The 25,423-nt window shown below is 35.8% G+C and overlaps 1 protein-coding gene across 4 annotated transcripts in view; it reads left to right on the top strand.

Annotated features, from left to right (window-relative positions):
* The window catches only part of NELL2 (neural EGFL like 2), a 365,981-nt gene that overhangs the window by 89,855 nt on the left and 250,703 nt on the right, over positions 1–25,423 (top strand). For all 4 annotated transcript variants that reach the window (XM_014584214.2, XM_006168557.3, XM_006168556.1 and 1 more), the window contains 4 exons: positions 2,470–2,542; positions 2,718–2,800; positions 3,668–3,796; positions 5,407–5,509. In XM_014584214.2, the coding sequence (XP_014439700.1) occupies positions 2,470–2,542; positions 2,718–2,800; positions 3,668–3,796; positions 5,407–5,509 (388 nt within the window). The remainder of the gene's footprint in view (positions 1–2,469; positions 2,543–2,717; positions 2,801–3,667; positions 3,797–5,406; positions 5,510–25,423) is intronic.

Raw genomic sequence — 25,423 nt, 5'->3', positions numbered from 1 at the left:
AGAGTAAGAAAAGAATACACATATACACAACTCTGTCAAAATAGAAGCAGTGATAATTTACATCTTTTCCTTTAGTGTATACTTAAAGATAACAGTCCATAGAATTTCATTACTGCTGAGGGTCTAAAACACATCCCATTGAACATTCTGTGTTTTAAGAATAAAGAAATAAAGTCCAGAACTTGCTTGACTGCAAGTCCATAGTATAATCATTTTCCCCCAGTCACTGTGACAGTGCCTGCAATACAGAAGTGGCTCAGTGAAAGGCTGTTAAATAAGAATAACAGGCGAGATGTCTAATTCATAGATACCAAGGTAGAGTGGGTACTAGTAAATTTAAAATTATGTTGTATGCAAGTTTATAATCCTAGAGAGATGTTTTAACTACTGATTTAAACATCATCTGCTGCCTGGGAACTAAGTACTTTGATATATTATTCCATCTACACTTGATGGCCTCTTTTCCCTCTCTTACATATGTATAAATTTGTAAATCTAGTCAAAGAGGTTAAGTAACTTACTCGAAGCCAAGTAGCTAGTAAGTGACACACATGAAAGATTAGTTCCATGCTTGCAGATCCTAAACATCAGTGCTCTTTTCCTCTGCAAGGGATGGCAGATGTGTGCTGGGATTGCCAAGTTTCTCTTCTCTTTAATTATGGCAGTCTTTCCTATGGAGCCCAGATGTAGTCTCACAATTCTTACACATTCATTTTGTGTACAACTCTAGAGGTTGTCATCTTCATTGTAGCCTGTGAATGGTATCCACTGGAGTTGTGTAGAACACAAACTGCATAACTATATGTGATAACCTTGTTTTCATGTTCTGGTTCCAAGTGCCAGGTGTTTATACACGAGTTGCCTTCTCAATCCAAACCAACAACAGATCCAGTAGTTGTTACACAATATACTAAAATACTATTCATGTGGATATAACCATTAATTAGGTTAAACACATAGGTTATGGACTAGTATTTGACTGGTAAATCTTTAGAGGTACATTTGAAAGTGTCTTGATAGCATCTTGGTACTGTGGACCATTGTTACTAGATATTCCATTTGCATTTTTCAAAGAGATAAAGTTAAATAGCAATTATAGAAACAACATAAAGTTGATGAAGAAAGAGAGGGATGGTGGATGGAAAGGACAGCCTGAGTGTATATGATAAGGTCATTTCTGAGCTACCATTGGCCTTTGCTTTAGAAGTCTAGCAAGCTAGAAGCTAATTATACCTTAATGATTAAGGATGCCTATAAAATCTGCCTGTAAACATATAAGAAAGGTTTCTGTATAAAACAGGTCATTTCCGGGGAACCAGCAGTTAGCGTAATGGCTATGTCACTGGACTCCCACGTAGTTGACCGCGGTTCGCGTCCTGGACCCGGTGGCTTAAAACTCACTCCGGGTGCATGTGCGTGCATGTCCAAGATCCCGATAGGGAATGGAGGAGAAGGGATTGCAGCGTGACCATCCCCCATGGGGGTGATTTCTCGCTTTCTGTCTCTGTGTCTCTCTTTCTTTCTGGCGAGCACACGCGCCCTATAGTGAAAACCTCTCCAAAAAACAAAAACAAAAACAAAAACAAAAAAAACCAGGTCATTTCCTACAAGCATTAAAAAAAAAAATCCTTGCTAAATTTTCTGTATTCCTAAGGATTCATCACTGTCTTGCTGTAGTCATTTAATAAATCCATTGTCCTTTTGAATTGAGAAATTAGTTTTAAAAGATCCAATGGAAAAATAATAAATGTTCAAATGAGCATTGTTTCTCTTGTTACTGTTTTGTTTTTGTCTTAATTTGCTAGAGGGTGTGTGCACTCATCAGAAAGAGAGAAAGAAAGTGAGAGGGAACCCCCCACACACCCCTCCCCCCGATGGCACACAGTCACTCCACAATCCTTTCTCCTCCACTTCTTTTGGGATTTTAAACATGCACATGCCCGTTTTGTTTTTCGGACTACCAGGTCAGGGACTTGAACAGCGTAGTTATCCACTTGGGATCCAGTGGCCTTAACCACCATACCACTGGCTAGCCTAAGCATTGTTTTTAGGACTTGGTTTTTCCATGGTATTTTTTGACGATTACAGTTAATTTAAAATTGGTATCAATTTCGGAGTTGCTGAAACTAAAAGTGATTTTCAGGTTGATTTTTAAAGGTCATTTTCGAGCTTTTCTTCTGTGGCTAACTAAAAATAACTTCTCAAAACAACACAACTATTGTCTCTTAATTATATCTTGACATTTAATCTTAAGTCTTTGAAAATATTGTCAATGAGGAGAGTACATGAGTAATCGTCTATTTTGCCTGATGAATTTCTTTCTCCTCGGTGTGAAGTAGAGGTGGTGTAGTTAAAATGACTCTTTACTTAGGGATTTTAGTGTCTGTTCTGTAATGTTTTCCTTCATGAACTTGACTATCGAACATAATTTGGGTAAATGAAAATAATATCCCTTTTTTTCACACACAGGGTATAATGCAAGATGTGCAATTACTTGTCATGCCCCAAGGATTTATTGCTCAGTGCCCAGATCTTAATCGCAGTAAGTCTATTAGTTCTTACAATGTGTGATGTGATGAAAAGTGTGCTTCTTGCTTAATTTTGTCCAGAATGTCAGCTTGAAATTGGAGTTCCCATATATTAGTTGTCAGCATAGACTTAACTAGATCGAACCCTTTATAAATACAACTTGACTAAAGTAGTGTTTGTTGTTCTAGCATGTCCGACTTGCAATGACTTCCATGGACTTGTGCAGAAAATCATGGAGCTGCAGGATATTTTGGCCAAAACATCTGCCAAGGTAAATACTGAGAAGGAGCTCAAAAGTCCTTGGGGTTCCTAATAGTTCTTTTTGTAACCACAGATTTCACTTCTCAGACATTTCTTTTACTATAATACTGAATCTAAATTCCTGTTGTAGCAAAGGGCTTATAAATATTCAAATCCTAGCCATCTGTATAACAAATGATTCAGTAAATCAGGAATGAGGCAGATTACTTGCTTTGTACATTTCTTACAACAGCAAGATTTATTGTTTTGTTTTATTATTTATTTTATTTAGCTCTTCATTACAAGCAGAGTAGCAGGGGGACGGAGTAAAGAATATGGACACTAGAATTGTGTCAAGGAAATAGTTCTGTAAATGCTTTCTAGCTCTAAATTACAGTTGTAAGATTATTCATTAATGTCTTAAACTCATATAGGGTACCTACATTTACCTACAATCTCACCCAATGTGTAATTTTGTGTGTTAGTTACAGATTACCTGAAAATAGTGTTGCATTTTCTGTGATATGTTTCACATACAATGGCAATTCTGAAATTTATTTTTTCACTTTAGTAAACATATTAATAAAAGTAAACATTTTTTAAATGGAAGCTGCTTTTTTGCATTATGGGTTATGTTATTTTAAATTCACCTTTAATTTATGTCTTATAAATTATGTCTTTGTTTCAAACACAAAGAACAAATTTTCCACAAAAAGAAGAGGAAGAAGCAATCCCTTTTTTTCATTAAAGGCTTAAGTGTATTTATAACAAGTAGTTGATGGGCACAGCCATCATTACTGCTAGACACTTAATGTAAAAATTGGATGCCTACTGGAGTGTTTTGCATTCTGTGTTGCTGGAAGAGTGAACAATGTAAACTCTCTCCTTTGTGTCACAGCTGTCTCGAGCTGAACAGCGAATGAATAGATTGGATCAGTGCTATTGTGAGAGGACCTGCACCATGAAGGGAACCACCTACCGAGAATTCGAGTCCTGGATAGATGGCTGTAAGAACTGCACATGCCTGGTATGGCTTCCATTTGAGTTCAGGCTAAGGGAAGTCAGATGCCCCACTCTTTAAAAATTTATTAAAACAATGTAATCATGAAAATTTCAAGACCCATTTCCTCCAGACACAACACTAAAGTGCCAGCAAACCTGGTCACATCTAAAGAACTGCATGTTGCATTATTAAAAACACTTTCTAGCTTGTAAAGATGATTATGGTTTAAGGATGTTGTAAAGTGTAAGTTTATTGATACACACATGAAGTTGGTAATATAAATTAGGACAGTAAGGTAATTCTCAAAGGATTCGATCCTGTTATCCTTAATATTTCCAGGAATTTTCCCCTCCTGTTTTTATTAATATATTCTGATGAAGCTAAGCTATATGTATCATTATATATTGTGGCTAGATTGAGCAATACAAGCAAATAATAGAGTTTAAATAAATAATATAATCTTTAATAATTTACTAATACAGTGGAGTACAGAGTTTAAATAAAGATAATTTTTTCTAATTGCTCACTAATAAAGTAGAATATGTTAGCACATTCTTATTTCAAAAAGATTTGTCCATTTTAAAACAAAGTTCAAAACAAGTTTCATTTTGAATTTTTAAATTCTATATGAACTCATTAAAGCTGGCCCTTTGGAAAGAAGTCAGATATCTATATGAATTAATTTAAACAACAAAGAAAAACTCCGGCTGGCCCTTTGGAAAGAAGTCAGATATCTATGTGAATTAATTTAAACTAACAAAAAAAAAACTCCCTAAGTTTATCTGGTTTATTTAAAAGCAGAATATTGTGCATATAGAAAGACTGAAAGTAGTACAGAAATAATTTGTAGGTGTGTGTGTGTGTGTGTGTGCGTGCGTGTGTGTGTGTACGTGTCTGTGAGTATTATGTGACTTTTATTCTGGAACATAATATATTCCTACTGGAATTATAGAACTTTAAAAATACTGTATAACCTTCCCAAACTTATTAAATTTAGGGGACAAAAATTGAACTGAATGAAATATGGGATGTATAGTGAGGTCATTAAAATGATCAGGAAAGTTTTAGTAGCAGCTACCTGGATTCCTGGATGATGGTTGAGAATCAAATTCCTATGGTCGTACCTACAGTTTGGCATCTCCTGTTTTTTGTCAGCACCACCTCATGTTGGTGGCCTGTCCAAGCTTAAATATCCATGGGAGGATTCTGGATCCTAAAACTGAGATTCCAGAATGACAACAGCTATTCTAGAAATTTGATTTGTTTATGTTGATTTTGTGAGTAGTTTGGAGGCATTTGGGTGCTCCAGGCTTACCTCAACCTGTGTTCTCTGTCAGATTTTATCCTTTCTCCTCTGTGTCCTTCTCTACTTACTTACGGAAGATGAGGACTCTTGCTCAGTTAGGATCAGAAGACTGGCAGAAAATAGGAGCCAGTCATTAACTGTGTTATAATGATCTTTGTATTACTGTAGGCCTCTGTAGCATGGGCTTTACTGTAAAATAACTAAAGAGAATAATTACATTCATGACATTTTTTTGTGACGAGTTCCAAACTTAAGAAAAAGATTCAGAAATCCTCAGAGACTACTGAACTCTGACTCAGAAATTTTTTAAATGTTGTTTTCTTTTCAGAACGGAACCATCCAATGTGAAACTCTGATATGTCCAATTCCTGACTGCCCACTGAAATCGGCTCTTGCATATGTGGATGGCAAGTGCTGTAAGGAATGCAAATGTGAGCATAACTTTTTTTTTCTTTTTAAGAATTATTTATTTAATTTTATTTATTTATTTATCCATTTTAGTTCAACCAGAGAGAGATGCACAGAGAGAGAGAGAGGGAGGCAAAGTGAGGAAAGTGAGAAACAAGCCACCAGGTTTGGGACTCAAACCGTGGTTGCCCATGTGGGAGGGTCCAGTACCCTAGCCACCATGCCATCTGCTGGTCCCTGTGAGTGTAACTTTTATGATGAAATTTCCTTTGACAAAAAAGGAAAGTATAGTAGTTTGTATTAATAAATACTGACCATTATTGGTTTGATCTGAGCAACTAAATTGCATTCAGAAATGATGGAAAGAGGCAGAATACTTTACTTTTCTATTTTGGTTGATTCGGTTTTTTTTTTTTTTTTTTCCGTTTTAAAATGCTCTTTTTAGTCTGGCAGGAAAATTTATTGGAGGGATCTATTCTGTAAAATGATGGTAGTAGAAATTTACCATAAGGCATCTCATTCATTGCATTACTTGGTATAACAACTCCCCCCTTGGGACCAGCAGATAATGTAATGGTTACATTGTTGAACTCTGTTTTGAGTCCCAGAGTCCATGACTTGAAACTCATGGTGGGCATGTGTGCATGCATGCCTAAAATCGAGAAAGGAAATGGAGAAGGGATTGCAGTATAGCCATCCCCCCTGAGGGGGATGATCTCTTGCTTTCTATCTCTCTCTGTCTCTCTGGTTACTCCATGTGCCCTATAGCAAAAATTTCTCTTTCTTAAAAAAAAAAAAAAAGGTAGCTAGCTCCTTGGGAGGTTGAGAATGGTCCATATTCAGCCATAATAACCAAGGGAATCCATAATGTGAGTGACTTTCAACAGCAGTTGCAGATCATCCACTTTGCTCTGTTAACACAAACAATAGATGAACACATTATTACAGAATCATCCAGTGTGGATAGGCCCATGGGCTTAATTAGGAAAAAGATTCGCACCTCTGGGTGAAGATGTTTTTCTGTCTTTTAGCAGTCACTGTATACAGTTCACTTCTAATGTCATGAAATGTGCTTTGAATCATCTGTCAGTCTCTAGATGGGTTCTAGCTCATTCATTCAGTAAAAGAAATAATTTCATCTATGTAAACTATATTTTAAAAGACTTTATTTAATTCCTTGTTATGGGAGCTATTTAAAATAATAAGTTATTTCTATATAATGGAGTTATAGCATACTAAAACTGAGTTGTTATAAATTTTGTAGAATATATAGTGCTCTGTAAGTAAAAGTATATTCCAATATATCTACTCACAAGGATAGAAGCAAAATTTGAAAGAGGACAAGAGGGAGCGAAAGAGTGAAAGACATGAAGATACTGATGTGGGGACTGTTAATAGCTGTTTTTGCTAGGGTTTCTATGTATACTCTATTTTACCATTGCCCTACCTTAAACTTGCCCAGTATTGCTGGGGAGAATGATAAGTTACCAAAGAAAAATCAGAAAATTGCTTTGTAGTCCATTGATTTACTTCCCTCTTGAGCTTATCTATATTTAATATTATTAGGCTTTACATTGAAATCGGTCTACTTAATGAAAGTTATTAGCTGGTCAAGTAGATTCTGCAGAACCAGGAAAGGATGAATACAAGTGTTCTTTCACATATCACAGCTACTGTTCTTGGTGAGAAGTAATAAGAGTTTTTCTTTGCACCTCTCAGTAACTAGAAGTTTGCAGTGATGTTTTGTAGTTTTCTTTGTAAGGTGGTTGGGGTTAGGAGGAAGAAGGATCACATTAGGGATTTCTATTCATAATACAACAGGAACAAGAATGATTGCTTTAACTCTTTGCTTTACTTTTTGTTCTTTTTGCTCATAATTCTATATTGTTAGCTATAAATATGACAGATTTACAATAAGTGATGTCAGTTTTATTAAATACAGGCTGATTGAAATAATAAAACTACCTGATGGATGCATTAGTCAGAAGTGGTAGGGATCAGCAGACGGCATAATGGTTACCTCGCTGGATTCCCAGGTAGTTGACCATGGTTTGAGTCCCAGACCCAGTGGTTTAAAACTCATGCTGGGCACGAGTGTGTGTGTGCCCAAGATCCCAAGGGGAGAATGGAGGAAAAGAGATTGAGGCATGGCCATCCCTTCTGGGGAGTGTGATTTCTCACTTTCTGTCTCTCTGTCTCTCTCTGTCATATGTCCTATAGCAAAATCTCTCTGAAAAAAAAAAAAAAAGAAGTGGTGAATTTCAATTCCAACCTTATCACTTGTCTATTACCAACAATCAGCTCCCTACTAAATTGGACTAATGCTTGAAATCTTCCCCAAAAACATCTAGTTAGAATGAATGAAATGGTAAAGTATTTTGAGATTCATTAATGTAGAGTGTTTCTGATAGACTTTGGTATAAATGATTGAACATTAACCTTATTTACCTCATATATTAATAGTGAAAACTGGAAATAGATCATCAGTGAACAAGCTAGAGTGCCACCACTGAAAACATAAGAAAAAAAACACAAGTGATTTATTTGAGTCTCTCAATTTTTTATGGCTAAAAAATAATAAGGATGAAGAGACTGTTTTTCTGGTCACATCCAAGGGTATGTCAGATAAGTGCCATAGAATATATGGGACGTCAGAAAATTTATGGTGCATTTTTGCATAGAAAAAACATTAGGACTTTTCTAATAACTCAATAGAATATATGCCTTTATTTGTTAGCTATTTTGATGATTTGTACTTTTAGTTTTAATGACTACATACAGCACTTCAAGTAGAACTGGTGAAACATTTCAGTAAAGAACTATAGAGTTTCTTTTTCCTAAGCAAAATAATCATTCAGTTCATATGGTAAATATTCTTAGAAATTATTTGGAAATAAATTTTTTTTGGAGAGGTTTTTGCTATAGGGTGTGTGTGCTCACCAGAAAGACAGGGAGAGACAGAGAGCCAGAAAGTGAGAAATCACCCCCCAGGGAGCATGGTCACACCACAGTCCCTTCTCCTCTATTCTCCCCTGGGGATCTTGGGCATGCATGCACATGTGCCTGGCATGTTTAAGCCACCGAGTCCGGTTCTCGAACCACGGTCGATTACATGGAAGTCCAATGACATAACCATTACACCAACTGCTGATCCCAATTTGGAAATAAATTTCTATAAAACACAATTAAAAATTTTTAAAATTTATTATTATTATTTTTTAATTTTACCAGAAAGAAACAGAGAGAGAGAGAAAGTGAGAGAGTAAGTCTCCAGGACTGGTACTCAAACCATGGTTGGTCATGTGAGAGTCCAACACCTCAACCACCATGCCACCTGCTGGCCTCAATAAAACACAATTTTAAGACAAATTGCTAAGAATATTTTAGAAAATGTGTGTCTGAAAAGCTGTATTTAAGATAAATACCACTTAAAGTGAATTTAATAAATTATCTCCTAATTTACTTATTTAGATGGTGCTGATTTTCATATGTACTTAAAGTAGGGGGAATTAATAGTTCCACATATTTGGTACCAGCAGTTGATGTAACGGCTATGTCGCTGGACTCCCATGTAGTCAACCACGGCTCGAGTTCCGGACCTGGTGTTTTAAACTCACGCCAGGCACGTATGCATGCGTGCCCAAGATCCCAAGAGGAGGATGAAGGAGGAGGGATTACAGCACGGCCATCCTCCATGGGGAGTGATTTCTCACTTTCTGTCTCTCTGTCTCTCTCTGTCTTTCTGGTGAGCGCACGTGCACTATAGCAAAAACCTCTAAAAGCAAAAAGTAAAATAGTTCCACATATTCATGATGTCTTTCTTGTGTGTATGTTTGTGTGCATCTCACTGTTACATATAAGGAAAAAAAGTCTCTCATTTTCCTATGCTAATTCTCCCAATTGTATTGTTATTATAATTTATGAGAACTTAATTTTAGTAGAGAAGCTAATTTCTGTTTTTTATTTTTTTAAACATAAACTTAAGCTCTCCTCTAGAACCTGCACTCATCCTAACTATCTTTGGAACTCTTGTTGTCTTTTTATTTTTTTTAAGAGAGATTTTTGCTGTCAGGAGTGTGTATTAACTGGAGAGACAAAAAGAGAAAGTGAGAAATCACCCCCCCCAGGGGGCATGGCTATGCCTTCTCCTTCATTTTTCTCTTGGATTTTGGGCACACATTCACAGGTGCCTGGTATTAATTTCAAGCTGCCAAGTATGGGATTTGAACTATGGTCAACCATGTGGGAGTCCAGCGCCTTAACCACTACACCTCCTGCTGACCCTCAGTTGTCTTTTAATGACATAAAATTAATAAAATATATTTTTCAGTGAAAGTCCTGTATAAGATTAATCCTTTTTGGCCAACTGCAGTGGTGCAGTGGTAACAATTCTCCATAATGCTTACGCCACATTGAAGGATCCTGGGTTTGCATCCTGAGGTCTCCCTGCACAAACTGGGCACCTGGCTATGATCTGACTGACTGAGACTAGTGGTAGACTGTGTCATGAAGAACCTGTTGCAGGTGCTATTTATCTCTCCTTCATGAGAGAAATAAATAAACTTAAAAATAGAGAATAATCATTGATTTTTTTCTAAAGCCCTTGGTGGTAAAACACATAACCTAACTGCAAACACTGCCCTTCCAAGATTGACATTAATGAAGCAGTACATGTAGCTGGGTTTTGGTATATTTCACTGAATGCTTTCAGGCTTGTTTCATCAGTTATTTACACAATTTTGGATTGTCTGATTTTGTAGCATCCTTCATATTTTTGTTCAGTAACTTCAGCTGCAGCCCTTTATATGAATATAAATAATGATGAACAGCAAGGAAATGATTGTTCTGGGAAAGAAGTCAGAGAGAACCATGTCAGTCCCTCTTCTTTACTTGAATCTACATAAACCGAGTCTTGGGTGGAGAGGTTTAACTTTTCCTGTCTCTATCATTGAGCTAGTATGGTGGAGTTAAATAGAGGCTAAAATCTAAAAGCAGGAAAATGCCAAGTCATCATGGTTATAGTAACCACCACTATTTGTAATAAAGTCATAGCTCTTCTCTAGGTTAGATGGCACACACTTTGTTTTGCATTCACAACTCCATAAGTTGGCATTACCTCCATCTTCCTGATAAAAGAGATTGTACAGCTTGTCCAGTCAAGCACAATGAGTCCAAGGTCTCAGGGAAGTTCTATGTAAAAGTGCCGTGCTTTGTGAGCCTGTTTCTTTCTTTAAAACCATCTGGTACAATTAATCTAAGTGCTTCTTTTATATTGACTGGTAGCTAAGCTCATCAAAGACATCTTGGAATCCTAGCTGAGTCTAGGCAGAATTGTGAAGCAGAATTTGCTTTTGTCACTCATCTCCTCCCTTCTCAGCCACTGGCTACATATTCTTTATCCCAGTCTCAGTCTCTCAACTAGCAATCCTCAAGACCGAGTGATGCAAATTCAAGATAACTCTAGAGAATGTAAAGTGTAAATATTTTGGACAACTTTGACTATGAAATAGAATGAAGTCAAGGCAATTAAAAATATATGAAGTCTCAACCCAGGTTTTAACAAGAACAACAACAACAAAACCCCAAGGAATTACCAGAAAGTAATTTGATTAAAATTCTAGGAAATAGAGTTACTGAATGTCACTGAAATAAGAAAACATTTATAATATTCAGTGCCTTTCGGTATATTGTGTTTTCAGGCTTGTAAATAGAACTCTGCTTCATGACAAAGGTTTATGAAAATGACTCCGAAGCAAGTTCAAACTGCTTTAATGTTTTTTATAGTAGAGTCTATGTAAAAAAAAAAAGAAAAAGAAAAGAAGGAGGTTTCCCCATCATGGCTAGAGAGATATCAAATACAGAAAATGTGAATGTGACAATCAAAACTGATTTGCACTTACCTAGTAGCAATAAGTAGTTTAAGTACTTTCTCAAAAGGGTCAGATTTATGTAAATAAATAAAAATCATTGTCTTGTTATTGAAAAAAATCAGAGTTTTAATAGCAATAAGTAGTTTAAGTACTTTCTCAAAAGGGTCAGATTTATGTAAATAAATAAAAATCATTGTCTTTTGTTATTGAACAAAATCGGAGTTTTAATACATAATATAGATTACATCTTAAAACACTCTATGTTGATTAGACAGCAGGGCATTTTAAACTTCAGAAGCTCTCTTAGTTAAATAAAATGTACTTACTATAGTATCAGTCTTTGTATATTGAGCAGTTATGTCTGTGAGCTACAATTCAGATTTTCTGGATTTGAATCTTGGTCTCACCACTTATTATTAGTGTGTAACTTTGGCCAAGTCACTTAAACTCTTATAGTCTTAGGTTCCTCATCTGTAAAGTAGAAATAACTGTTATATTTACTATATAGTGTTTGTATGAGGAATACGTAAATAATAAATGTAAAGTGCTTAGAATGATGTTAGCTGTTATTATTGTTTTTAATAAAAGGACTTGTGTTTTACTGATAAAAATGAAAAGTAGTGAAATGATCTCATTGGGTCATAGACCTTGAAGCAACACAGTATCTCAAGAATCTTTGAAACAGGGACCAGCAATTAGAGTAATGGCTATGTCACTAAATCCCATGTAGTCGACCATGGTTCGAGTCCTGGACTTGATGGTTTAAACTCATGCTCGTATGCATGCATGCCCAAGATCCTAAGAGGAGAATGGAGGATAAGGGATTGCGGCGTGGCCATCCCCCCTGGGGGATGATTTCTCGCTTTCTGTCTCTCTGTCTCTCTCTGGCATTCTGAGTGCACGTGCCCTATAGCAAAAACTTCTCAAAAAGAAAGAAAAAAAGAATCTTTGAAACAGCCATTTGCTTCAAGCAAAGTTTCACTGTCCCCATTTTACAGATGAAGCCAAGAAAGTGAAGTGACTTTACTAGGATCAGACAGAAATTAACACAAGGTTATTTTCTTCTCTCTCATTTTATGTTCTTCTGTATGGTAGTGCTTTCCCCAAGGCCATCCTCTTCTTCACCATTATGGGGTTGTCTTGATCAAGGTTGGCCCCAGAACTAATTTCTCATATTGTATGCACTTTTTTTGTGTTTCTTACTTTTTTCATCCAGAATCATGTTGGTGAGAGATATCTATGAGATGGAAAAATACAGATATAGATCATTTTCTGATTGTATTATTTTGATGCAAATGTAGACTGTTCATACTTCTTTCTGTAAATATTTTGTGTTAACGTACCACAATTCAGCCTATTGTCGCAGTGCAATTAGGTGATTTGGAGACTTGGGTTACATGACTAGTACTTCTAGAAACATTCTTTACATGTTTTTAGTCCTATACATGCATGTATTTCTATAAGAGGAATAGTTAATCATGAGGTAAAACTGTTTCACTTCATGACAAAACCATTTTGCCATACAATTTCCAAAGTGGTTATGCTTGTTTATCATGTCACCAACAATGTATGAATGTTCCAGTTTGTCCACACCCTCACCCATACTTGACACTTTCTAGTCTTTTAAATTTTAGCCATTCTGACAAATGATGTTGGTACATGATATCGTATTGGAATTTAAATTTGTATTTTGTAGAGGACTAATGAAGACAAGCACCTTTTTTTATATACTTAAGAGTTAGTTTTATTAATTTTAAAAAATAAAAACTATGTGTAAATGTTTTTATATGTATGCATTTTCAAAGAGGAGTTTTCTTGCTTTTGACAGGAGGTGGTAGTTTGAGAGCTTAGATACTTTCATTTGCACTTTTTATTTGCACTTGATATGGGTGATTCTAGCCCTCTCACATGTATAGCAAAGTAGGGGCAGAGATTAAATGACTGCCCCTCTAATGTTGGGAGATTTTTTGAAAAGCTATGCTAATATAACAAAACTGATTCAGAGACATTTGAACATGTATTCATGACTTTGAAACAAAAATCAGTGGAATATAATTCACCCAGAATTTGTTCATAAAAGAGGGGAAACATAAATTATACAATATAGACTATATTATAAAAAGAATAATTTTGGTGCAAAATAACCAGTAACTATAGCTGTGTACAGCTTGCTGGAAGCATGGGGAATGCTTAGCATGTGCTGGAGGTTCTTATGTATAGGCATGGCTGTAAATTAGTTGGTATTTTTGGAGACACAAAGGGCTACCTGGCCAGACTGCCAGTGCCATGTGAGGGGAATTATGCAATAATGAAAAAGAAATAGCTATCCAAAGGAAGGTATATTTTTTGATATATCAGATGCAACATTTTTAGAACATTTCCAGAAAGTCTGTGATCATTGGAGATAGTATGTCACTACAAACAATTGAATGAAGGTTAATCAAAAAACATGTGTCATTCTAAATCATGTGTACTGTCTTGGTCTGGATTCAAGTCTTTTCTCACTAAGATTACTTAACTTAGTATTAAAATAATATTGGCTAAATCAAAGACAGAATATTTTCCTAATTCTGTACATATGTATGAAAAAATGGGCACAAAAATAGTCCATTTGTGCATTACTTTGTTAAGATAATGAGTTTATGATAGGGAATATTTTCCCTAAAGATAAGTAGGTAAGTTTTATAAAAGAGAGATTTCATTAGGATAATGCCATAGACTTCCTATATACTATCTTTAATTTTATGCTGATATTATTAATAAATTCTTCAAAAAGGCATTTGGCATACCCACCTTTTAAACATGTGATAAACGTCAAATCAATGGGAAGATGTTGAACTGGCACTATATTAATAAATAATAATAATTCTTAGCAGCATAGCCTTCAGATTAGTTATTTTTATTAAGAGATAACACATGATATATTTTAATGATTTTCTAGAAAATATAGTCTACTGTTATCAGCTCATAGCAGAGAAGGAATACCAGGCAAAGGTAGAAGAACAGTGTGATGGCAATGTCACAGTGTCTTTGCTTCTGTGTCCTATGCACAGTCTTGAGTAGCATAAATTGTTTAATTTATTAAACAATTCTTCCTTTCATTTTTCCTTCCTAATCCTAGTATAGTATTTTTGACATTTTAATTAAAAATAATACATGCAGGCCCAGCAGATGGTGTAGCAGTCATGTCACTGGACTCCCACATAGTTGATGGTAGTTTGAGTCCCAGATCTGGTGGCTTAAAACTTATGTGGGGCATGTGTGTAAGTGTACCCAAGACTCTGGGAAGGAAAGGGAGGAGACAGGATCATGGAGTGACCATTTCCTCTGTGGGGATGATTTCTCAATTTCCCTCTCACTGTCTCTGTCTGTCTCTCTCCCCACAGCAAAAATACATGCCCTAAGGCAGGACCTCTTAAAAAATAATAATGCATGCATGTAATAAATATTCAAACTGTACAAATAGGAATATGATAAAACATAAAAGTGTCCCTTTCTTCCCTTTTTCCAAATTTCTGGTTCTTGTATATCTTTTCAGACAGTTTTTAATGCATCCACTCTTGGGCAGGCCTTTTATATATTGTTAACAATAGCATGTATTATCTGGCTTTTCTGTTTTATTAATAATATGTATTACAAATATTTTCATGTCAACTAAAAAATTGCTGCATATCATTCCAGTGTATAGTTTATTATAATTTTATTTCTCCCCTCTCAAAGGGCATTTTGGTTGTTTCCAATTTAATTCTTTTAGTTTACTTTTGAGAAACCATATTTCAGGATGTTAGTCATACATCATTTTGGTGTACTTAAATACAGATTTAACTAAAAAGTAAATTGCAAAGAGTAGAGTTGCAGGGCATTTTAATATTTTTAATATTGCCAACTCATGCCAAATTATTCTATGAAAAGATGGTTCCAGATGGTTTCATTTTTTTAAAGAGAGTTGATTTTTTTCTTTTCTTTAATTTTTTTTTTTTTTTTTTGCTATAGGGCATGTACACTTGCCAGAAAAAAAAAAAAAACAGAGAGAGACAGAGAGACAGAAAGCAAGAAATCACCCACTGGGGATATGGATATGCTGCAATCACTTCTCCATTCTCCTCTTCAGATTTTGGGCATGCATGCATGTGCACCCTGTATGAGTTTTAAGCTGCCGGGTGGTCCAGGACTCAAACCATGGTTGACTACATGGGAGTCCAACAGCAGACCCATTAGGCCATCTTCTGGTCTCCTGGTTTCTCCTTTTAGCAAGAAAACAAAGTGGCAGTGCTGAGAGAAACCTGAAAACACCACCTTTCTCTCATTCTGGAAGTCTTTAGAAAGGGGACTGGAGAGATGTTTTTCTTTTCTTTCCCTGTAACTTTGGTAAGATAATGTCAAATCATGGGAGATCCTTTAATGAGAGAGAGTCTACAGAAGCCCAAACCTTCTGATTTTACCATAGTGTTAGCTAGTGAGCTCATCTGAAATTATTGCTAAAGTTAATTGTTCTTCTACACGTTCAGTGAATTCCATAGATAGCATAAGAATACATTAAATTCATTTTTTTTTCTGAAATGAAAGTGGTTTTCCAGAAAACATAACATGGAATATTACCCTCTGATTCTGAGGCATTATGCTGTGCCGTTTAATCATGTTTTATTTAAAAATAATCGAGAATACTCAGCTTCTAGCTCTTCACTCTGAATTGTAATTTTTTTCATTATTAAAATCCTTGAATAATGTATTTTGTGGATTTTATTATTTTTCATGCCCCATTACATTTTCTCAAAAGAATTTCTCTGCCCATATAATGACATTGCTTAAATGCCTAAAACTCTTCAGAAGAAAGCTTTATGCAAATCTGTCTGTAATAATAATTAAGTCAAATTGTCTATCACAGTTCCAGGGGACTTAAAATGGGACACTTTAGGTGATCACAAGGCTAGTCCCTCTTCCTCATAGTGGCATATGGCTTTGAATCAAGTGAGAAGATTTCAGATTTATACCAAAGAAAAGTGGTAATCTAGGTATCATTCATATGAGACTCGATTTAAGAGAGGAAAAAACACTTATCTTAGGCAGAAAATGCAGCCTTTTATCTGCTGTTTTGTTAGGCAATTGTTTCAAAGATGAGCTCATTTTCTTCACAGTAGAGATCATACAAAATGGCACTTTGAAATAAGAATAGGGAAAAATAAGATACATGCAATTTAAAGCATCTTGGAGTTGATTCTGATAATTACGTATGAAGTAGTAACTCTAGAAGACCAGTGTATAATAAAGGTGGATGGACATCGTAGTGGCCATTGGAGAATAAAGTCTCAGCATCTGTCATTTCCAAAAACAAGTACAAAACAGAAGCTCCCTGCACTGGATTCTCCACTGGGTGCCTGGAAATCTAAACGTGGCCTCTGTTTTTCTGTACATCTTTACAGATTGTATAAAATTATTATAGATTATAAATTAAATGAAGAAAGCATCATGATTTAGGAATTAAATATGAGAAAAGGACAAAAAGGAACTTTTTTTGTTTGTTGAGAGGTGTTTGCAAAAGAGTACAATTCAGACATCATATTCCTTAGTTTAGAGATGGCTGTAATTGAGTACAATAAATTAGGTACATTTCTTTTTATGCTAAAACTAGCCCCAAATTCAGAAGTATTTACTGTAAAAACATATATGAAATTGCTTTAAAAATTCTCATGGAATTGGAGGTGGTAAGAATAGAGCTGCGTCCAACTCAGGAACATTAAGCTCGTAAAATATCTACTCATCAGGATGAATTCTACAGCCCCATTCCAAGCAATATTATATATTCCACCTACATTTTATACTAGAGGCTCTGCCTATACCTTACTACCAAGTGGCAGTAGCACCTGTGGAAATTCTCTTCAATTCAAATGGTGGTTTGTCCCCCAAAAGTTCATGTGCTGGGAGCTTGTTTTTTTTTTGGTTGGTTGTTTGTTTTTTGAGAGAGATTTTTGCTATAGGGCACGTGCATTTGTCAAAGTGACAGAATTTGAGAGATCACCCTCCAGGAGAGAGATAGAATTCGAGAAATCATCCTCCAGGGGAGATGCCAGACCACAATCCCTTCTCCATTCTCTTGTTGGGATTTTGGGCATGCATGCACACGTCTGCAGCATGGTTTTGAAGCTGCTGGGTCTGGAACTTGATCCACGTTCGACTATGGGAGTCTAGTGACATAACCATTACACCATCTGCTGGTCCTAAGCTTGGTCTTGATGTAATGGTGTTGAGTGGTGTTGAGACTTTTAGGAGGTGGGACCTAGTAGATAGTGTTTGGACCATGGGAACACCACCTTCATGGATAGGTTAAACTATTTCATGAGTGGCAATGAGTTTTCAATTTCACAGGAGTGGAATGGGTTAGTTCCTGCACGAATGAGTTGTTACAGAAGTAATATGGTTGCCTGCAGGTTTTATTATTTATTTTTTTTCTCTCTCTGCATGTGCAGCCTTCTTTTCAGCTTTTGTTGGCCAAATTGTGACAAAGGATTAGGGGCCAGCCACATGCCATCCCTATGCACTTGAACTTTCTATCACCAGGATCATGAGGCAAATAAACTTCTATTCTTTAAAAATGACCCATTCTCAGGTATTTTTATTTAGCAACACAGTAGAGACGCCCCTCCCCCTCACACACACCTTCAGCTGCTACTTTATAGTCTCTGAAGTTTGGGCTAAGTCATAGAACCACATTCTATGTATTTAGGATTGAGGCTCAGATCTTGAGGTTATTGGGCATTTTAAACTTTAGTTACTTTGTAAGTATAATAAAAATGTCTGTTGCCTTCAGAACAGATGTTACTTATAATTGTATTTTATTTATAAAGAGATGTCTCTCAAACACTTGTGAAACTCAAGAAAGAGAATTTAAGTTCATGTAGCCCAATATATAATATACACATAAAATATTTATGATTTAACTGTTGGCAAGTAACCACAGTGATTCATGACACGTACATTGGTCATTTTGCTGAGACCTGAATTTTGGTCTGACAAGCTGTAAGGACTGTATGAAGAAAGATGCTATTTAGCTCAGTGCTTCTTAAATTTTAACGGAAATACAAATCACCTGGGGATCTTGTTACAGTGAATATTCTGATCCAGTGGTTCTGGGTAAGGTCTGAGAGTTTGCATTTCTGATGAGCTCTGGGTGGTACCAATAAGGCAGATATGTGGAAAACATTTTGATTAGTAATAATTTAGCTAGCGGATGTTCTTCCTTGACAGTCCAGAATCTCAATGTAGCTTTTTTCTCCTCTTTGATCTTAGGTATGCAGTGAAGTGTCATGGTATATGTTTCCAGTTTTATGTTTATGGTGACATTTTAAAAGTATTTTCTGAGTATAAGAACTTGACTGGGACTGGCCCTTTAACCTACTATTTAAGGAACCAGATTGCACATGACTCACTGTGGTTCAGTTTGTGCCCTGGAGGCTTAAAAAACAGCCAGTTGTGTCTGTATTTTCCAAATCCCCAAAGGATGACAAAATGGAGAAGGGATGGCCCATCTGGGGGTTGGGGAAGGATATTTTCTCCCTTGCTCTCTCTCTGTCTTTCTGCTTCTGTTTGGCAGGTGCACATGCCTACTAACAAAAAAGAAAAAGATGTTAATCATTTTTTTTTTCACTTTACAGATAAGAAAACCAGTTTAGAGAGCTTACTTCACTTGCCTAGACAACTTAGCCAAATGTAGTGGTAGCAACACAGTTTGAGCACATTCAATGTTTATTACATACGGCCTCATATAATGTAATTTATTTCATTAATTTAAATAGAAAATGAGTTTGAATGGAGAGGTGTGGTGTGATGTGATGGAGACTGCAAGAATCATGTGTTCAATGGGCATGTAAGTGCTTAGAAAATATTGCTTTATAATATTTCTTTCTGTGTGATGTAAGAAAGGAAAGAAAAAAAATTAAGTTTAAACAGTCCAGTATTCATTATCAGAATGAAGTTTTATGTCTACTATGGAAAGGAAAATTTTCATACTTTATGTAACTTCATTATACGTAGAACAAATACTGTTGATTCTTTTAATTCAAAAAAATTTTTCAAAGGAAAGTGTCCTCTGGTTGAATTTTCATTTGTTTTTGGTAAAGGAAGAAAAACATTGAATTAAAAATTAAAGCTATCTAGGTACAAGGTCCAGCCTACTTGGATTATTAACTAGAATACTTTAAAGTCAGTGATCACATAGAATTCTTTCTGGGTTTCAAAATTTGCCTTTAATTTTTTTTTTTTCATTTGTGTTAGCTGAGTTCTCTTTGTAAATGCTTATGGAATAAATAACATCTGTCTGATCTAGGTCATTAGCATCTTGCTCTAGTCTCATAAACTATGTAGTTTTAGTTTTTCCCAGGTGGTTCTACTAAAATGGATTCTGCTGTAGCAATGTTAAATTAAACTGTTCTCATCCAAATTGTAACTCTACTGACCCACATACTTTGAAGCATTAGATATTTGTTGTAGATACTGTAAAAATAAGATGACTAATAAAAGCTGTCCTGTGTTAGAAAACCTTAAGACAATGCATTTTCTACAAGCTTCAATTCCCTTTTCTCTTTTGCAAAAATTCTCCCATGAGTCTATTCCCTTAGAACTGTGGTCCATGCCACTTGATTCCTGGGACTATTTTAAAGATGGCAATCTGGGAGGAGTTTGTGAGCCTTCATAAATACTGCCTGATGCTAAAACCAAGTTTGTGCAGATGGCCTTGTATGTTCTTTTGTTTTTAATTCAGTCTTTTCAATCCTTTCAATCAGTCTCAGGTCTTCACAGTTTATTGTAGCATCATTTGTAAGAAAACATGAACCATGAGCCTTTTTTGTTTTTTTTCCTTCTTCTTTACATGAGTTGTCATTGTTAGGTTTGGGAAGCTAATTCTTTATTATGCTTAGAGGAAAGAAAAAAATGCAGTGGCTAACATTCTTTTCGCACTGTTTTGTAGTTAAGCAACTTGCTTTTAAAGTAATAAAAATAGTTTGTTTTTTTTTTAATCACGATTTAGTACATTCCAATTATGTTTATGCTTGTAGTCTACCTCCAGTTTTCTCAGGCCCTGAATCTCAGAAAGGTCACTTTTATTTGTTGGTTGGGAAGAAGGGAGGGGGTGGGCTAGTATGGAACAAGATAGACATTGTACTTGTTCACTGATTTATTTCATCTTTTAATGTCCCTTCAGACCATAGTTCCTAGATGCTGAGAGACTCAGGGCTGAGGGAGACAATAGGAGAATGTGAAATGGCCTATAGGAATTGGATTAATTGTCCTGGCTGAGTTTACCATATGCTCAGGAATGAATTTGGGGGCTGGCAAACTTGGAATAATTCTAGAAATAGTAGCATGGGATGATCGTTCTATGCATGTAGAAAATGAGTGAAATAAAGGTGAAGGTGGCTTACCACTGAGTTTCTTTTCTATACTTTTCATTCATTTGAAAAACACTAAGCACTAACTATGAACTAGGCTCTGTGAGACATTAGAGATACAATGGTGAGCAAAATAAAACTTCTGTTTCCCCCCATGGATCTAGTAATCAAGTCAAGGAGACAGACATTAATAATATACAGATAGAATATGCAATGCAATGATTTAGTATTAAGATATTCATAAAGGATTTGTAAAAACTGAAATTGAACTAGGGACCAGCAGGTTGCATGGTGGCTAAGGCACTGGAATTCCCACATGGCCGACTGGGATTCAAGTCCTGGACCTGGTGGCTTGCTTTCTCATTCTTCCTCTCTGTCTTTCTTTGGCAAAATTCACGTGAAAATAATAAAAATAAATAAATAAAATAATTATTAAAAAAAATGAAATTGAACTAGAAAAGCAATCAAGGAAAGTATGTCTGAGAAAACAATGTGGGAATTGAGATCTGATGAACAAATACTGTTAAACTAGTGAGGAGGAGAAAGAAGAAAAGTTTGGGCAGAGAAACCTGGATATGCGAAGGCCCTGTGGGGAGGTAACATATGAAGAGAGGCAACATGTGAAGGGAGGCTGGGATGATAGAATCATAATGTGAGATATAGCTGGAGTGATAGGAAGGGGTCAGATTAGGAACTTTTATTTTGTCACCCAGCTGCTGTAATGTACAGTGGTAGGTGCTGCTGCTCAGCAGACTGAAGCCACGTGGGGGTCCTGGTTTCATAGTTGGCCTCTCCTAAAACTGGATATCCGGCACGCCAATAGTCTCAACTGCTCTGGCAACTAAGGCGAGATGACCCTGACAGAGAAACCTTGTCCTAAACAAAATAAATAATTATATAAAATAAAATTGTTTTATTTTTGTTTTAATGGTGATAGGGTGGAAGTGACATATTTTAATAATGACATATGTATTTTTTACAGTTACCTAGGGGAGAGATGGCAGCAGTTTCATTAGGTGGAAGTAGTGGGAAGTGGGTAGATTCTAGTTGTATTCTCAAGGTAGAGCTAACAGGATTTTCTAATTATTGGATTTAGGTTTAGCTAAAACAGAAAAGTCAAGGATGACTCCAAGGATTTTGGATCAAGGAAGTATGAGTGGGACTGCTACCACCCAAGATGGGGAAGCTGCTAACAGCTGGATTTGGGACAGTGGCTAAGACTGAGAGTACAAATTAGACATCTTCTGGTTGACAGGGGTATTAGCCATTTAAGTAGAAATGTAGTACAAACAGTTGGATATATGAGTGTAGACAAAGATCTGAAGTAGAGGTAAAAATATAGATGGTTGAATTTGTTTTTAAATATTTGTTGGCAATTTTTTGAGATACTTTTCGTCCATATAATCCACTTCAAAGTAATGATTTCAGCATTTTCAGTTAGGTAGCAGAGAAACACAAGGATGTCTGTGTTTCACCTTTTTGTACACAATTATTTCTTTTTAAAAATTATTTTATTTATTTATTTATTTATTTATTTTTAATTTTAATTTGACTAGAGAGTGTGTGAGAGAGCAAGAGAAAGACACAGAGAAAGCAAGCCACCAGGTCTGGGACTTGAACCACAGTCGGCCATGTGGGAGTCCAGTGCCCTTAACCACCACGCCATTTGCCGGCCCTCAGTACATAATAATTTCTTTATAGTAAATGTTTAGAAATATCAAAGACTATCTGTGTCATTTCAATACATTCACTACAAACTACTGAAAAATATCCAATTATACTAGCCATGTTACCATATTGTAGAAACACTGGACATCGTTATTTAAAATTTTTTTAGCTAAATGTATGGGAGTAAAATGATATTTTGTTATTTTTTAATGAATTTTTAAAAATAGTCTTTTCTAACTTGAGGGACAAATATTTTCTCAGTTTTACTCTTGGTTTTATTTTAATGTTTAAACATATTTGAAATTTTATTTGCATATGATGTAAAGTCCAGAAATTACTTTTCACTTTCAAAGATTGAGCTAGTTTTAAAACTATAGAAATTCTATGTACAAGGAATAGTATAGAACCATAATTTATTCATTAGGAATATTTATTAATTGTGAATAAGTCTAGTCAAAATTATTCATTAAAAAAACAAATTAGTGGTACACTTCTCAACATGTTTCTTAATGCCCTAAACTAGGGATGGAAAACTGGCAGTATGCAGGCCATTGTGAGGATAGCTAATTTTCTGAACGTTTTCTATGAACCAATCATATCTTTTTACATATCTTGTGTCAAGGATTTGTATACACTTATTACATATAACTTGATTAAATTCCTTAAACAGACTGATGATATGAGCATTGCTATTATTCCCTGAGGAAGCAGTGTTAAGAAGTTATGCAAAGTCAACACAGCCAAGTCCTGGGTCACTACGCATAGGACATTTCACCAACCTACTCACAGTTCCCTAAAAATACCTTATGTTTTATCAATTCCATGTTTATTTTTGCATAATTTGAGTCACATTGACAGTGTTGTGAATTTAAGGATGAGACAGAAACAAGAGTAGAAGGAACTTAGTCAAAGGGCAGGAGAGAAGGTAGGAAATAAAAGTGACAGACATCTTTTAAGTCGCTAGTCTTAGTAGACCTTACTGTCTGTGAGGGAGAGAGCAATAAACATAAAATAAATGATAATATGCGAGACTGAAAGTACCATGAAGAAAACAATTGGTATAAAGATATGGAGCATGATGGAGCAAGGTGCTATACTCTTGAACTGGTAATATTTGAATTGAGACTTGAATAAGTGAAGGAGCCAGGCATCTGGCTATTGAGGGGTAGATAGTATAAAAGGGTGTAGGGCAGCTGTGCACTTGACCCAGTCTGCAATGAACTGTAAGAAGTTTATAGGAGATGGGTTGGGGAGTCTGAAAGGCATGATGGAAAATTATATGGAGACTGGCCAAGATTAACAGGTCCCTGAAGGACCTTGTACGGCATGATGAAAACCCAAGATTTTGTTTTCAGACTGGTTAATGGGTTTTAGGAGATAACAATGACTTAAGCCTACACAGAGGGAGTGAGTGGAGCATTGTTATGGCAGGACATGCTTAGCAATTGACTGGAGGGGGAGTCAGTGATGCCAGCCTACATTTTCAGGTGGGGTAGCCATAAAAATGATGGTGCTGTATAGAGAAGAATAGAGCAGTTTCAGGAGGTAAGTCTGCAGTCTGAATGTAGGGAGTTGCGTCATGTATTTAAGAAATGTATTGTACATTTATGGAACAGAAAGTAGAAGAGGAGTGAGTGGAGATGTAGTTAGGAAACTCAGTGCTGAGTCCTGGAGCACTATTTTTATTTTTATTTCGGAGATGTAGTTAGGAAACTCAGTGCTGAGTCTTGGAGCACTATTTTTTTTTATTTTTTTTTTAGGATTTTTGCTATAGGGTGTGTGTACTCACTGGAGAGACAGAGAGAGACAGAGAGACAGAAGCCAAGGAAACACCCCCACCCTACCCCCCCACCCCCCCAGGGAGAAGGCTATTGGCAGCAAAAACTACAGTAAGGTAATAATTAACTGCAGTCAGGTCTGGTTGGGCATCTACTTGCTATCACTTTTGAGCATTGTGAATTTCATTTAAGTTCATGCTGATTTCATTATTTCTTAATTTTATTTATTTATTTATTTTAGTTTTTTGCTATAGGTTGCATGTGCTCACTGGAGAGGGACAGAGACAGAGCGAAGGAAAGTAGGAAATCACCCCTGGAGAGATGACTGTACCTCAATCCCTTTTCCTTCATTCTTCTCTCAGGATTTTGGGCATGCTCACATGTACACACCGCATTAACCACCATACCACCTGCTGTCTCTTTTTAATTTTTTGCTATAGCGTGTGTGTGGTGGCTGAGGTTAGAGAGAGAGAGACAAAGTTAGAGAGAAATTACCCCCTGGGAGGGATGGCAATGCTACAATCCCTTCTCCATTCTCCTCTTGGGATTTTGGGCAAGCACGCACATGCACCCAGTTTCTCTCTCAGGCTGCCGGATCTGGGACTCACACCACAAAGTTGGCCATGTGCGATCCAGCCATTTTAACCACCATGCCACCAGTCAGCCTTCATTATTTCTTACTTTATATGCTTATTTGTTGTGAGCTTAAATAAGATACTGTAGGTCAGACATACTGCTGGAACAAAAATAAGGCCTTATGAAATGGTATTTGTGATAATTATTTAGTATTAGACAGTTATTTTACATAATGCATATCAAAGAAATTTATGAGTATAAAAAGAACTAGTGAGTGGTATTAGCTATGTTGATGAAACTGAGTTATTAGTCTTTACTACTTTCAAACTTGTAGTAATTCCTGTGCTAATTTTATAATTTGAAACAATTCTATATTAGTATGTGACAGAAATATGTATAAAGCAGAATGGTGTTCTAATATTTCTGAAAGAAAGTTCAGATTGAGGGCTTAGATAATGATCTAACCAAATCTCAGAATAATTTGTTTATTTTAGTTTTATAGCAAAATTACAAATAATTTATTATTTTATCTCAAATTTTAGTGAATTAAAAATAAAATTTGAAATGATAATGTTTTTAGAATGTGTATACTTTTGATTGTAGACTAAAGAGTGAACACAGGAACAATATGAAATGGTGTCTTGGTCATCCATAAATGCAGA

This window comes from Tupaia chinensis, unplaced genomic scaffold, assembly GCF_000334495.1.
Source record: "Tupaia chinensis unplaced genomic scaffold, TupChi_1.0 Scaffold145870_1, whole genome shotgun sequence".
Classification (NCBI taxonomy): Eukaryota; Metazoa; Chordata; class Mammalia; order Scandentia; family Tupaiidae; genus Tupaia; species Tupaia belangeri.
This window is presented reverse-complemented; position numbering and strand designations above follow the sequence as displayed.